This window comes from Mugil cephalus, chromosome 15 (genome assembly GCF_022458985.1).
Source record: "Mugil cephalus isolate CIBA_MC_2020 chromosome 15, CIBA_Mcephalus_1.1, whole genome shotgun sequence".
Classification (NCBI taxonomy): domain Eukaryota; kingdom Metazoa; phylum Chordata; class Actinopteri; order Mugiliformes; family Mugilidae; genus Mugil; species Mugil cephalus.
The window spans coordinates 20,225,822-20,242,426 of NC_061784.1; the positions used below are offsets into that span (position 1 = coordinate 20,225,822).

The 16,605-nt window shown below is 43.3% G+C and overlaps 1 protein-coding gene across 1 annotated transcript in view; it reads right to left on the reverse strand.

Moving 5' to 3' along the window:
- Nucleotides 1-16,605, reverse strand: part of jade2 (jade family PHD finger 2) — a 191,524-nt gene that overhangs the window by 60,155 nt on the left and 114,764 nt on the right. The window contains exons 9-10 of the mRNA XM_047606951.1: nt 14,191-14,679; nt 12,650-12,814 (exon numbers count right to left, since the gene is read on the reverse strand). Of these exons, the coding sequence (XP_047462907.1) occupies nt 12,650-12,814; nt 14,191-14,679 (654 nt within the window). The remainder of the gene's footprint in view (nt 1-12,649; nt 12,815-14,190; nt 14,680-16,605) is intronic.

Here is a 16,605-nt window from a genome sequence, read left to right on the forward strand (position 1 = left end):
ATTATAGAGCCGGAGCAGCTATAAATATTTATACCTCTCCCGCCTCATATTTATTTCATCCAACTGAGCTCATATCAGAGGGGCAGCGGGATGGTGAGGATATCCAGAGAGTGGAGGAGGACGCGACGGAGAGGGAGAGGGAAACAGACAGACGAGGGAGGAAGAAACAGAGAGAAAATGAGACGGGAGAAGAACGGTATTTCGCAAATACAGCTCGTACGTAAAACACGCGGAAGAATGAGGAGAGGTCACCTGAAAGTTCGTTATCGATAAAAGTCTGGCAAAAGAGTTGATCGCGTTGAAGAGAGGCTGTGGCAGGGCGAGAGTGGGTGGAAAGCCCGAAAGTCGCTCAGCGGCGTCATTGTTGCAGCTATCGAGCAGTCTAAACGGCCGCCGCTGAGGCCGGCCAACCGCGGCTCTCAGCTGGGACAAAAGGGCTCGCACGGTCTGGCCTTTCACGCTGCCCGGAAAATACAGGCCGCTGGGGTGCAGCAGCCAAGGCAGGAAATGTCAGGGAAAATATCACGGCGACTCTTAAAATAAAAAGTGGGAAAAGAGACCGAGTCGGTCAGCAGATGCTTTGTTTCCCCAAGAGTCGAAGAAAAAGTTTCGTGTTGCTCCCTGAGAGTCTTGTACTGTTACATAATGCGTATTCCAGCTATACATACAGTTGCGTGCGCCTCCGAGCAGAAGGGGTGGGCGTCAGGAACAGTGTATTTCATTTGATACGTACCTTGAAACCTAACAGTGGGCCTCTGTGACTGGCCTCACTTAGATTTTGAATCCTCTCAGTGCAGTTCGGCCAGAGCAGCTAGAGTCGAGTAGTGATGAGGGCTGGAGAGCTTTTTTTTTGTTTGTTTGTTTTTTGTTTTTTGTATTCAACCACAGAGTCGGTCCCAATCGCCATGTGATTCAATGTATCATTTCCTTCACATATGCAGTAGTCGCAAAGCCTGAAAACAGACTGTAACAGCAGATGACAGAGTTGAAGTTCAATCACTCTGAAGAATCAGCTATTTATTTACATGTTGATATAATGAATAGAATTATACATATGTCACATTTGGATATGTGTGTATATATATATACACTCCCATTGTAGCTTTACAAACTGATCAGCCACAACATTATGACCGCATAATTAAATAACATTGGCCACCTTATGACATTTCAGTGTTCTGCTGGGAAACTTTTAGACCTGGCATTCAATCGTGTGGCTGTTACATAGGCATGTAGCACCCATCTAGACATCAAGAACAGGAAAAGGTGTTGCCCTAGCCTCCACAATATTAGGAAGGTGTTATTGTCCTAATGTTATGCCTGATCAGTGCATGTTTTCCTTGCATATATCAGATGTTCGAGCCCTGTGATAGACTGGCGACCTGTCCGGAGTGTACCCCGCCTCTTGCCCGATGACAGCTCTGATAGGCTCCAGCAACCCCAGCGACCCTAGTGAGGATACGTGGTAGCACAAGACGAGACGAGATTTCAGATTTTCGTCGGATGAACCCACTTGAAGCCACTGGTTTTTCAGTGAAGTCAGAGCCACATGTAAAGTCGTAGCGGCAGTTCTCTACCAGAGCGCCCAAAGTGTACACGTAGTTGGCATAATTAAGTGTTTCTGATCTCTCTCCGCGCCCTGGAAGGCAGCACTGTGACCTTGTGGCATACCATTATCAAAGCCTCGTGCCAAAGGAGCAGCTCACTGTAAGCTTTGAAGCTGCAGGGCCGTGTTACACAGTCAGTCTTAGCATGCAGCATTTTAAGCAGCAGTGGATCTCAACAGGCAGCTTCTAGGAGAGTGAATGGAGCTCGAGGCGACCTGAAGGTGTAAAGCCTGTTCTCGCCTTCAGCTCGTGCAGAACGACGCAGCCAGACTCCTAAGCAGATCAAAGTGGGCAGAAAAGGAGCACTTTCACGTTCACAAAGAATTTTAGAATTGATTTAGAGTTTTCAGCCTATTATTTCACAGCTTGTCAACACTGGAGTGGACAAGGGAACTTTATGCAACGAGTCAACACAATGACAAACACTGTCTAGAATATTCTCCAGAATAACTTCAAAGGTGCTGCATGCGCAGAGGATATGCTGCGTCTACGATACGCGTGGCTTTGTTCTTGTCTGTTGAACCAGTTAGCAGTAGTTAGTTAGTAGTTTGTGTTTGCCATCCAGAGCGGTTCTTCTGCATTACTTCCTGATTCCCAAACTACGGGTCAGGCCAAGGGTCAAATATGCACTAATGAATCGTCTAGTCAAAAAGGTGATAAGTTTGACAACCCTACCAAAAACTAGAGATCAAACAATATGGAGTTTTTTTTTCTTAGGCAGGTGCAGATTTTTCTGAGCTGATATTTGGAGCCTTTTTCTCCTTCGATTTACATGATAGAAATGTGCCTCCAAATCAGTTGTTCTCATCAAATGGTTCAACATTGAGCTTGGACTTCATGCTCATGCTCAGGGAAAGTTTCCACTTACAGCGGAAGAACCTTTGAAAATGATCATTTACTGTCAAACTAAACATACATCTTATATACAGAGGGAAGCTCAAACATTCAGGTGACGTAACACGTGTGTTTACCACGAATCTGCTAAAATCTACTAAAATGTAAAGAGTATCTCTTGACCTTTATGCTACAGTTATACATATATATATAAAAAAACAACCTATTTGTAATTATATCTCTAAAATCACAAATAATCCATGATGCTTTAGTCTGAAATAGTTGGATTTGAAACATACCTCACATTATCAAATGTGCTAATAAAGCCCCTGGAGGTGAACAGTTGAATCAACACATTGTGACACCCCGTGCTCAGTAATTCCCCCAAAACCTTGCATCCCGATCAAAAGCCCTTTTTTGATGTGTGAGAAGTCTCTCTGGAGAATCCATCAGCGAGAACAAACACGGGCCAAAACCCTGCGGCAGAAAGATCGTAAACTACAGAAAGGACCAGACTGCTTCCCTCGAGAGTCTGCGCTACTCTGCCCGTCACTTTGGGAGCGAGCCAACGCAGACTTCCAGGTCCTTCCCAAATGTACAAATGAGACCTGGCTGGCTGGAAAAACACTTACAGCGGCCGTTGAACGTTGAGTTATAACAGTAACGGCCGCTGGTGGACAGAAAAGGCCCTTGTCTTGGACCTGCCTCAGAAACTTGAAGCATCTTGGAAACAGACTAAGAAGAAGGGATTGCGTGTAGTCTGTATTGTGCCAGTATTAGGTTTGGAGCAGAGCTGCTTGTGGGGAGCCAGGTTGATGCTGATCCAACAGGGTGGGTCTGTCTGCTGCATGACTCGGCCCGTCTGGCCTGCAGCTAGAAACAACCACCCCCCACCCCCACCCCCACCCTACAGCTATGTGTATAAAAGTGTGCAGCGGTAGCATTGTGCATATGGCTAGTGTATGTGTGCATGCCTGTTGGTATTCATGTTGGCTGAATTTGTGTGTGCCGTGTGCGAACGTGTGCGTGTGTGAAGTGAATCAGCGTCATAGTGTATATACATTAGGTGCAGTCAGTGCAAAGGGGGGAAAAAAAGGGATTCTATATCCAAGAGGGCAGCACAGAAGAGTCTGCGTCGCTCTTTCCATGTCCCTGTCCTCTCCCTGACCCTACCTAACATTACATAATACCAGAGATGGTTTCATACCAGATGCAGCTGAGCGCAAGTACGATGCATATGCATGAAATGTTTTTTTGGAGCTTTGTGCTAGGGCTGGGTGGTATACCGGTTCATACTGAATACTGTCTGTACGTTATGATATGAGTTTTTCATGTACGAGCATGCCGGTGTATTTGATTACACAGCGTTCGTAAAGCGAGACACTGTTTCAGACCAAAGGTAACGCTTCGAAACACATGGTAACGCGTCACTGTGAGGCGAAGATGGAAAGGTCCAAAAAATGTAATGAATATAATGTAATGTAATGTAAAATAATGAATGAGAAAAAAATGTTGCGCACAGACCACAATTATTACGGTAGCCGGCCATCGCTGCTGTTGACAGTTTAAATATGTTTAAATATGAATAAATATGTCAAAATAAATGAAACTGCAATTGCTGCTGTTTCTTCAGAATTTTGAAAAATACCGTGATATACGTTTTTGGTCGTACCGCCCCTACTTTCTACATGCTAAAGCATCGTCTGGATCACTTGTTGCACTTGGCAAAGACCACAGACAAAGGCCAGTTGGCACACGAGTTCTGAACTTGCATGTAATAAAATGTTTTGTATTGTCATTCAAAACTGGAAGAGCTTAAATCCGCCGAGACGCCAGGAAGCTACCAGGAGCTACAAACTTGTTGCTGATCATCTTGTAGGTCAGTTTATTCATTCTACGTGACCACGTTGCTAAAATATTTGTGGACATCAATGTTCGGATTAGAAAAAAAAAAAAAAAAAGATGGAAAACAGTCTTCACAGTTTAGTTTACTTTTGCCTGCAGACAGTTTGGTATGTGACGGTACTAAGAGTTAAGACAACTGAATTCAATCTGTTAAAGAGTCCACGAAGATCAGTTTGTGTATGTGATTGAAGAGATTACAGGAAGACAATACACCGAAACCAAGAGCTATGTTTACAACACGTGTCCATAAAAACTAGTCTACGTCCGTTAACGCCACCTGAAAAGTGTGAATTCCAAACAAAAGACAAAGAAAAATGATTTGACCCCCAAAAAATCTTCCCATCTTGAATATCTCTGCATCTGAACTTGGATTGTTTAGCCGTGTAATAAATCATGACATAAAAACAAGTTGTTATTGAAAACTGGAACATCAGAGGATAACTGGAAATCAGAAACCGCAAGTAAACTGAAAAAGAGGTCAGAGCCATAAAAACTGACAAATTACTTCAGAAATAATGTGTTCCTTGGATCAATGTGTAGAGCAGAGACGACTTAAGAAAAATAACGTCAGGAGAGGAGTCCAAGTGTTTTTGTGGTTGCCTTCGGTTGAAATCTGCAATATGGAAGATTTCATTGGTGGGTCATGTGGATCTTGGCATTCATAAAATGTGGATGTGAGTCAAGGCTGCAAAGATCGTAGTAAATCCATAGATGCTGGCTGCCCGAGATAATAAAGACAAAAGCGAGCTTCATGTGTCGAGAGATGTTTCTGTCTTTAGATTCTTGATGTAGAAAAGTTCTATTTTCTCATCCATATTTTTTAAAAAAATGCATAGTGGGTCTAAGCTAGCAAACCTCTGGCTAAAAGTTTGCATATACTGTGCATGCTGTATAGCTCCTCCTCATTCTTTACTTTGCACCCAAGCCCACTTTCTGCTCATCAAGAACAGAATGGAGCAGCAGGGTAAAGAAAAAAAAAAAAAAAAAAAGTAAGTTGCAGCCAAAGAAAACGAGCCGGTGGGGTTTCCTCACTCCTGCTGAGGCACACGGTGTACCAAACTCAGTTTATCTAACACATACCTGCAGCTCCAGGTACAAGGTGTCGCCCTCAGTTGCAAATCCCTAGTTTCTTCGACTCTCCCTTCCACCAACATACCTTCTCATCAAACACAATTCCTCCTCTCATTACCTGCGACTGCGCTTGTGAGCAGCTGCGTATGTCTCATAATCACAAATTTCCGTTGCGCTGCTTTTTTCTTAAGTGGTTGTTTCATAAGTGTTCTGCTCTGAGGCCATTCCTGGGTGTTGGACCGCTGACCCGCTGGGCCGAGTGTGCTGCCAAGTCTTCCCCCGTGAGACACAGAGAAAGAGCAGAGGGCAGGACACAGAGCGGCACTGAGCCATCAGACGCTCTGCCAGCCTTGGCTTCGGTGCCAGCGCACTGACGGGTGGGAAAAGACTAACTGCAATTGTTTGACTCAAGTAGTTGTAGATGTGAAAATACACAAGAGGAAGTAAGAAAGCTGCTTTCCCTTCATCAGCCCCAGCTCGACCGCCAATCAAGCCCCAGACCGAGTTGCTATTTATTTTTTTTTCGAATCGTCCACCTTCTTCCAGAGCTCCAGCACCGGCTCCGCTCCCGTTCCTTCCTGCCTGAAACGGCCTGAGCCTCCATCCTGCACTCCTCCTCCCCTGAAAGCTATTTGCATCCCTCAGCTCGACTTCTCCAGTCTGTGCTGGCTGAACGCCCAACGTTTTGCTGCAGGACTTAACCTCATCTTAAACACTCCTCAAAGTCAAGTCGTCTCTCCCAGCTGGCTCCTACTGTAAATCTGAAACAGTGAAAGTAAACACACTTTCCAGCAGTTTTAACAAATGAGTCAGTGGTGAGTGGTCACTTTGCAATGAGCAATGTCGGATTCTTTTTTTTTGTTGTTGTTTGTTTGTCATTGCAATACCCACATTACCAACGGTTTAGACACAATACTTTGCAAATACAAAATAAATTAAGCTTCTTCCATATACACCAATCAGCCACAACATTAAAACCACTGACAGGAGAAGTAAATATCATCGACTCTCTTGCAACAGTTCTGCTGGGAAACTTTTGGACCTGGCATTCACTCATGTGGATGTCACTTAGACATGTAGCACCCACCTAGACCAAACCAAACCAGACACCCCCCACCCCATAGAAATGACACTCTTTGATGGCAGCAGCCGCCCCGAGCAGGATGCAGCCTGACACAGACACACACAAAACGCTTTAGGCAAACAGCTCAAGGTGTTGACCTGTCCATGAAATTCACTAGATCACAAACTGATCAAGTATCTGTGGGCTGATCCACAGAGGCCCCTCCCCTCAACCCATAAGACCCAAAGGCCCCCCACTAACAACATTATGTAGCCAGACAACAGAAAGTCCATGTCCATTCTGTGGTGAGTCAAAACCGTTTCAGAGGCACAAGAGAGACCTACACATTATTAGGAAGGTGGTCATAATGTTACGTCTTATCGGTGCATCAAAATGTGAAGTTTAAACACAAACCTTCCAGCACCCGTTGCTTGACAGCTGCATCAGAAGAACAGTAGGATGCTTTGGGAGTTATGTAAGTGGATCAATATCTCGTATCTGTTGGTTTGGTGCAGATCTGGACTGAGGAGGTGTTCAACTTAACGCTGAGGAAAGATGTAGCGCATTACGTCTCATTTTGTTGCTTTAACCGATGTTTGAATAAGTTATTAGTTCGTTTTCGAAGGCTACATCAGAGGAAGCCGGCCGTCAGCTAGCATCGGTGCCCAGGCTCCTGTCTCCAACTTTTCGGGTGACTCATCACGTCTGACCCGATGCAAACGCGAGGTACACTTTCCCAACTTGTCCGGTCTAGCATCACCTCCACTGCACCTTTAACCTCACTGGAAAAAATATGCACCACTTAGCAGCTAACTCACACCATCCAATCACCGTGCCACGCATTGTTTCGACATGTTGCACAGGGATTGGGTGATGTGGGTGATGTGGGTGAAAGGGGAGGAGGGGGTGGGGGGTTTGGGCAGCACTCAGGAGAGGAGAGGAGAGGAGAGGAGAGGAGAGGAGAGGAGAGGAGAGGAGTGCAGAAATGGAGAAAGCTCACCAGTGCATTAGGGACAGCACGGTGCAATTCGTTCCATTGGCAGCACTTCAAAGAGGAAGAGGAGGAGGAGGACGAGGAGGGGGGTGGAGGGGGTGGTGGGGGGATAATCCACCCCAACATTAGCCCCCAGAATCTTCCACCAACAACACACACACACACACATTTTTATTCACAAAGGCAGCAGGCTGGAGGGTTTGGTCGAGGGGTCTGATTGGGTTGGGGTCTAGGGATGACGGGGTGGAAGGATGGAGGGGATTTTTCAATTTGCCAGCAAATCTGAGATGATTGGAATACTCCCTTGCACACACCCACCTTGACACACAAACACAATGCGATACACACAATCATCTCCGCGGACAAGACCTCACACTTGAACCCAGAGAGAAAGACAAAAAAAACAAAAAAACAAAACACAGGTAGAAAATTTGCTCAAGACGACAAAACCAGAAATATAAATGATAGGGATAAATTCTGACAGGTGGTATGAGAGAAACTGAAAAAAAAAAGATCCAGGGAAATTAAAAAGGAGAATGCAGCAGGAGGGGGGGGCGGTGCAGGAGGAAAAGCGAAGAAGACGGATGGAGTGAAAAGAGAGCTTGTATATCGACAGCCACTAGCATCAGTAGCCGTGAGCTTTCAACAGTCGTGACCAATTGGAGATCAATCCTCCTCATGGGTGACCTGCCAGCGGCCGGCGCAATCAATCCTCCTCCTCTGTCAGACCTTCGAGCAACGTTAAAGACGAACGCTGCTCGATGTGGAGAACGGCCTCAACTAATTCAGTTCAACGTGCCTCACAGCGACCACGTCACCGCCCCGCTGATGACACAAATCCCCCGGGGGACTGTTCCCTAACAGATGCCATCGTATTTTAACCTGCGGTGGCAGCTCCACTTTCAAGCTGATAAGTGCTGCTTTGAAAACGCCTCGACACAAGTGTCCGACACACGATTCCTGTGCACATCTCAACTCACCAACTAAAGAAAAAAGATGTTTCAGAACATCTTCTCAACTTTGACAACATATATTAAAGATTTAGTATAAAGCTGCAAATTACTAAGACATAGATAAATTGAGAAAGCCTCTGAGTGCCCCTGAATGCACCGTTGAGCATTTATAGCGCAACGTGATCTATTTCTCAGAACTCCAATAATTTCCAGTTGTGTGAAAGTTTATCAGCCATCACTGCGATGCGCTTGATTAATATAACATTACTCACATAAATTCATGGCTAAATCGAGCTCTGATGCACTGTGGAGTTATTTAACATCTGAAGAACAACAGTATGTTGTTACGGTTACAATTAGACAACAGATGAGTAACTCAGCTAATAAAGAAGTAAAATGTTAGGCTCATATCTAAATCAGGGGGGCCCAATACAGTGATCGCGATCTGATTAGTAGAGCAGACTGAAAAAAATGTTTTAGATGTTAGTTTATCATTCATCAAGTTTTACTGAAACATGCCTTCCATCCACAACCATGCACAACGTCAATAACAACAACTCAAGGTGCTGTGTAACTATTTTTAATGGAATAAGATAGGGCTTTTAAGTCTGTAGCAACAATTAATATGACATAGCATAGGGTATATATATAATAAATATATATATATATATATATATATATAATATATATATATATATATATATATATATATATATATATATATATAAAATATATATATATATATATATATATATATATATAATATAATATATAATATATATATTATATTATATATTTATATATATATATATATATAAATATAATATATATTTATAGGCCGCAATCCAACAAAGTGTGGGAACTACTGATCTAGACCATAGAAAGTATAAGGATGGATATGGAATTGCTCCTCAAAAGTGAAGCCAAAGCAAGTAGAGCTCCCCCTGGTGGCTGGCCGCACTATAGGTCATAAGCTCCACCCCCTCCATGCTAGTGGGCGGGACTTAGGCAAAACTGATGCATGTTAAAGTGTTGATTGTTGGATAAGTTTCGTTTTAGTTCGTTATTTGACACTACAGAAACAGGATGTGAAATCGTGTAAATAAGTACAGTATATAATCCATCATTTTTTTGTAGCGGGTAGAGGTAGAGCACACCGTAGAATTAATTAAACAAATTAATTAACACAAGTGAGTCTAGAGGAAGTGTGGCCGCATCATCAATACTGTGGCTCCACTGCAGTTCATACTGATCAGACTCTGGCTCCAAAGAAACTAACGTAAGTTTGGCCAATGCAAACAAGTAGGGATGGGACATGTTGTCCATATTTATATATAGTCTATGATCTACATGTGAGCCACCTGTGTTTTATGTTTTTTTTCTTTTGTTGGACAAAATGTTTAAGGAAGGAAAGTTTGAACCTTCATAACCACTGACAAGTCAATTATCTGAGAGTTTGATTTATACAAAGCTGAACACAACATGTGTATCAAGTTTGCTTTAAGTCGACTGTGTGTTGGAATTTTTGGCATTTTCACTTGAGGGAATTGCTTGGCCGGTACTCAGTGGTGCACGCAAGCACTTAAGTGTTCAGAATTCAATTGGGATGGAAGGGAAACATTAAGATTTTATAAGTTTCTAGTGTCTCCTGGAAAACTCGTGTCTCCACGACAATTTAGTTAAACGTGAACAATTCCTATGTTTTGGCAAAATATGAAACAGTCTACACAATCGGACTCTTTTACCTTTGTTATCGATGGCATTAACAGAGTTAACTTGAGAGACTTGAAGTGGTTTGGTTCACTCCTACATCACGCACACATCAATAATGGGCGGCCTAGAGGGAGAAGAATTATGGAGTCCATGGACACACTGGCTGGTCAGGAGGTTAGCGAGGCCTGCAACAATCAATAAACCCCAGCCACTGGAGACTACTGCGGTATGTCTACAGTTACACAAGTCTATAAGAAACAAACACCTCTATAGAGTTATGTTTCAATCACAGAAAATACTAGATATTTAGAGTAAATTGCACAGCTGCAGAACCTCAACGTCAATATATAGTCAGGTCTTTGTAATTCTGCAACATCCAAGGCCAAACTTTAATTGTTTAAATTAAGACGCACCAACTTGCTTGGTGCTAAATTATTTTTCACTCTATTATTTCAAGTTAAGAGGTGAGGAATTGTTATCTGAAAGCCAAATTAACCCTGTGGGATGCTGGACAAAGCACGCTGATCCAATGGTCTAATCATCACTGAACTTAAGTCCACTCAATTGGTCTTACCCGCCAAGGCTAAATGGGAAAACCAGGGAGCAATTAAAGAACGGCCTCCAATTATTTCCTGTGTTTGTGCTTTATTCTTTTAGTTTGGAGCAGAATGGTAGGTCATTTGGTTGATGTGCAGCCAACTAATTGCAATAAGGCTGTCCTACCGTGAGCCAAATTAGATCAACCAAGCTGAACCAAATCAATGCAAGACAAATGCCCCATAAAGTAAAGTAAATCACATGAGAAAGAAATGAAGGAAAAACGTTTTGACAGAAACCAGCACAGTACGCTGAAAGAAAATAAATTTAAAATGGCTAAGTAGGTTTGTGGGGGGAACTTTTTCAATACAGATTCTTTCTGGTAGATTTAGAATCAGAAAATAAGCAAAAACCATTTCACTTGCGGTAATGACATAAAACATTTGTCGGAAAGTAAAAAGCACTAAAGCAGCCCAGAAGCCCGTCCTCGGCAAACCAGATTTAACTGTATCTTCCTTAAACTCGGGTTGATGTTTGGCTTTGGGCAGCACACTGCAATACCAAATCTGTAGGTTAGATTGCAGGGTCAGACAGAAGTTTTGAGGTTATGAGCAGGGGGCACAACCAGGAGAAACTGAGCAGGGAAATATACATAGTGGTTAGCATGCAGCTGCCAATGTGAGCAATGATACTTGTAGGCAGAGAAGGAATAATTCACCAGGCTGACTTGAAAATGGAGCCACTACAGTTTAGATATACTAGCGGTGGGTAGTGGGTGAGAAGTAAGATTTTTCTCAATGAGTTTTTTATCCCAGATCTACAACTATATCTCCATGATGGCTTCGCTAAACCTTTCACAAGCACAGACGATGTTGTCCCTCTGGTCTGAGGAGCCTCACTTTCAGCTTCCTTCACCAATAACATCCACGAGCTGGTTCGAGAGTAGTGCATCAAAATAAAGGCAAACGTGTAAGATATAGCTATGCACGAAAACAGATTGTGCGTCAGTTTGGCCAAAGCAAGGATCCATATTTATATACAGTCTATGGTTCCCATGTCCCACTCTTACAAAATCACACCATGCATGCAGAGGTTCAGTGGGAGGCCATCTCATTTTATAAATTTGTAACAGATCTGAGAAACATCTTTGAATACAGTGCTTTTTATGGACAGGCTACCGTAGCCACAAGACCAGACAGAGTGTTCCTTCCAGTATTACCCCAGAGGTTCCATGACGGAGCTATGTCCCTAGGTAGCGCCATCTCTAAGATCCACCTACACACTCAAAGCCTTTTCTTTCCATGACGTGGTAGCTCGACCAACATTACCACCGTTTTCTCTGGGGCACAACAGAGCGTTGTTACGCAGGGGTCCATGAATATCAACAAAGGTACATAGGAGTCTCTCGGAAAAAAGTTCTTATACTTCACATACTATATACTGTAAGCATAAAAGTAACATTATATATCCCAAGGGCAGGACATTTCTTAGCTCCATGTTACTTTAAAGTGACAAAAGGCAGAAGCATGTGAGAGGAAAACGCTCCTGAGAACAAGTTTCACGTTGACTAACTAATCTTTAGCAGTGATGAATAGATGAATTTACTGGAGCGGTTGGATTTTCTCCTAAATTTGCCACACTGGGCTATCAGTCAGTCACTCATTATATCACTGAGCCATTTCATTACGCCTTCATCCTCTGAGCTATTAATTCAACATTAATATTCATGAAAGCAAAAATCAACTTCACATGACACTGGCAATGATCTTTTTAATTAACACTCGGGAAAAAATTGTAAATTACCTCTTAAACTATATCAGAAACACCAAACAGGATCAAGCACAGAGGCTGCGCACACACACACACACTCACACACACACACAAACATAGCCACAACAAATAATATCTCTGAACACCACGCTTTCACTGGCTTCGCACCAAACACAGAGGCGCATCAGAATTTCCTACTCACCCGTTCCAGGTCTTGTCGGAGGTGTGTGAAGAGTTTGAGGCGTCTGTACAGGACGTCCTGCTCCTGCTGGGCAAGGTTGTCCACCTCGTCCCTCTTTAAGGTCACCAGAGGTCGATTAAAGTTGGCCTTCCTCTTCAACTTCCAGAACTGATACAAGAAGTCCACCTTCAAAGAGAAAAGGTGAAATATCTGTAGTCTCAATAGAAGAGGACAGCACACACCCACACAACCAACACCTCATCCTACGACCATCAGGTCGGAGGTACCGGACTTTTAAATTTAGACAGGCAAGCTTGAGAAAGAGTTTAATAACCGCTGCCACAGCCACCTTAAACAATAAACCCCTGTATCTACCATGCCAACCACCATTTTCTATGTCTAATGTCATAAGTCAATGACAATTTGAGCACTTTCTTGTCTTGGCCATTTTTCTGTTGTGTTGAATACTTGTTCAGTCAAGTGGAAACAAATCTCCTTTCTGGGACAAATAAAGTCTAAAGGCTAAAGCTATGAACTGAGACTTCACAGTGAGGAAAATTTAGTTTCAGGAAGCAACAATCATGTTTTTAAAAAGCATGCAAAGTGAGTTAACACCAGATAATAACAATGTTCTAAACACATGCTTGTAACTCCTCAGACAGAGCGCCCATGAACACTTTACACAATTAACTTCAAAAGCGATTGCAGTAAACATATTTCTATTCATAGGTTTTACTGTTATGGAGGAATATTGTTCAGTGACAAGGAGTTTTAGCTTCATGTTTTTCTGGACAAACAAATCGTGTGTTTGTCGATGTGCTCCAATACCTAGCTGCTGCACTGAGCTGTTCCGGTATTTGCATACTGGCTGTCTCTTAGCATGGACAAGTGTTGCTATTCTAAACCACTCTCTCATCAGTGAGCCGTTTCATATCCGCTCAACTTGTTGACCCTGTCTGTGTCCTTTGTAATTACACTGTACTCGGAAGGAGCCATTTCTGACATATCCCAGAGTACGAAATCTTTTCTTATGATTTCCTATGACAAATCACAAGCATGTGAAAAGAAAAAAACGACTTATTGTCTTAATCTGACTTTAACCGGACAACTTCAGTGCATATAAACACGTTACTTCGACTAAAAAAAGTTATCCGATTAAGACACTCAGATAATGAGAATGGAAATGTATTTTCTCTGGCATGTATACACCTTAATTGGACTTTAACTCGACAACATGTGTGCGCATACGAAATCGAAATCATTGTCTCACCCCCTAACCCCTACTCCCTATGTAGGGTTGCCCTATACAGTGCACTATACTGTATATTGAGCTTAATCCCAACAGGTCCCATTAGGTCAACCAGACTTTGGGTCGTATTAACCCGCTGAAAAGACACATATCGCCACCTAGTGTGGAAGTTGGAGGACATGTTCTCGGCAGTTATACGATTTTCTCAGTTGCATGTAAACTGGGACAAGGACCTCATTCAGAAAGGTGAATTTCAAGCATAGAACGATTAAGCTGTGCATGTAAACGCACTGAACGTCTCAGCTCAACATACCTGGGTGACGGGCAGCTCCAGGTTTTCAGCAACCTCCCTCGGGTCCACCAGTCGGTAAAACTCGTCCTCCAGCTCCTGGAGCTTCTGTTTCCTCTGGCTCACCTTCTCTCTCTCCAGCTGGTCCCGCTCTGCTCGCTCTGACGCCGACACCGCAACCAGGTGCGACACCGACCTCTGCTCTACGTCGTGATGCTGGTCCGACCGAAGCTCCGAAGCGACGCCGGTGGTGGTGGTGGTGGTGGTGTTAGTGGACCAGTCGGGTCTGGCTGCACCGTGTGCTCCGTTGGTGGTGGAAGCGTTGGCGTGGTTCCCATTTGTCACGCCAGTCGAACTGGAGGCGTTGATTGTGGTTGTGTTACTGTTGCTGTGCTCCAGGCAGAAAGATTTGAAGCGCACCTCATCGTTCTCGGCCAGGATAGTCTTCATCTCCAGGCCGTGGTCGAAGGCGCACGTCACATGGAAGGCCACGATACAGGAGGGCATGGAGCACTGGAGGGAGAGGAAACACGATGAGGGATGGCGACACAAGCACAGAGACACTAAGTCGTCTGCAATTTCTTAGACATTTTGTCACAACAGCGGCGTTTTAAAGTGTCATTTTCGGTCCATTGATTGCCAATACATGTGCAGCAAAGCAGAAAGACAAGTCAAGTCACAACAAACAGGGTTTCCCCATTTCAGCTGACATTTTGGTAACTTGGGAGGTGTTCGTGTGTGTGTGTGTGTTTCTCAGTACTATCCATTACAGGTCATACTAAGAGGCGACCTCCCACCGAGTCCCTCCAGGCTCGGTGTCATTTTGTGTGCCTGAGCCCTTGTGAGTTAAATGAAATGTGTGTGTACTGTAGGTCTTGGCTTGCACATTTCAGAGGAGTTCAGCATTTGGCATCTCGGTGAGTATATGAGCATAGTGACAAAAACCTGACTGATCACACCGACTCCACCATCTGGAAAAACAACATGCGGTATTTCCAAACACAACCTTGTCTCTTTTATCTGGTTCAGCACTATAATAATAATAATAATAAAAAATCCTCATTCCTTTTTTTCTTGACTTATAAGAAGTTCTTAAAGTTTTAATTGGAACTACTTCCTCCCGAAGAAACAGTGATCTGTGGTGGTCCTCGAAACTTTTCCTAACGTCGTGTTTCCGATGTGACAAAAAAGTGAACGAATAATTACTTAACTTTAGAAGAATTTAAAGTTTATTTTATATCCCATTTCTGAGGTAATTACCTTGAACTTGGGCTAGTCTGTGCTGCACCAGTCCCTGTCGCAGCACCAACAATAATACAATATTTTAAGCTAAAATAGGTCAACCAGTCCATCATTACCAGCTTTCAGCCTTGAGCAGTACATGGAATCTGTGTGAGGCTGAAACCTGAGTGTTGCTGAGAGGTCGAGCTGCATTGTCTGCTGTGAGCTTTTATGCTGCCCACTTTGGTTCCCTCTTGTTTGACTTGGTATCTGTGTCTATTTGTGCATCGGGTGGATGAATAGAGATATTATGCCCCAACCAGAACAAGCATATGAATCATAAACAAGACTGCAGACAGACTAATGGGAGAACTCCAGTGTATATTATTGATGTCACCTCCGTCTGCCCAATTTGCCACGAAACTGCCGGATAAAAAAAGAAAAAATTGGATTTGTTGGGTCAGCTTTGTCTAAGCTTTGCTTTATGGATATACCATGACCTGGATGGATGTGGTCTTTAACGTTTTTCAGGCCTTAGGCCCCAAACTGATGGAGAGGTTACCTACCTATTTTATGTGTTCTATATTAAACTCAGCCTAGTGCTATTTATAAATATTAATTATTATTACTAACCCTATCCTGTATCGCTTTACTAAATTGGATTCATGTTAATGTGTATAAAAAATGTCTAATCAACCAAAGATTTTGCAGCACCTCAGCGGACCCACTAAGGGTCGCGGACCCGTTGAAGACCCACGCTTTACAGCTAAAGCTCACTGGAAGTTAGTCACAAAAAGGTTCTCTGTTATTCGGACGGTCTGATATTTTAGAGCCAATTCTTAATGACTGTCTGAAATCCATTTCCTCATCACGTCTTTCAATGACAAGAGAAGTCACCCTGCTTCTATCTGAAAACACCAGCCAGGTTAATCTGAACAACATTCTCCAGTTTCAGGTGAGTAGTGGGTCACTGAATGTTTAATCAACCAGTCAGGACTATGAGGTTGTGGTTGGCACCACCCACCAATGTGCCAGAAATAATGAACTAATCGCTCAACTAGTTATTCAGAATAAAACAGAATACAATAGAATAGAATAGAAACAGAAGTAAAATTGTAGGCTACGACATACACTGATCGGCCACAACATAAATAACATTAAACCATCTTGTGGCGATTCAGTGTTCTGCTGGGAAGCTTTTGGACCTGGCAATCAACC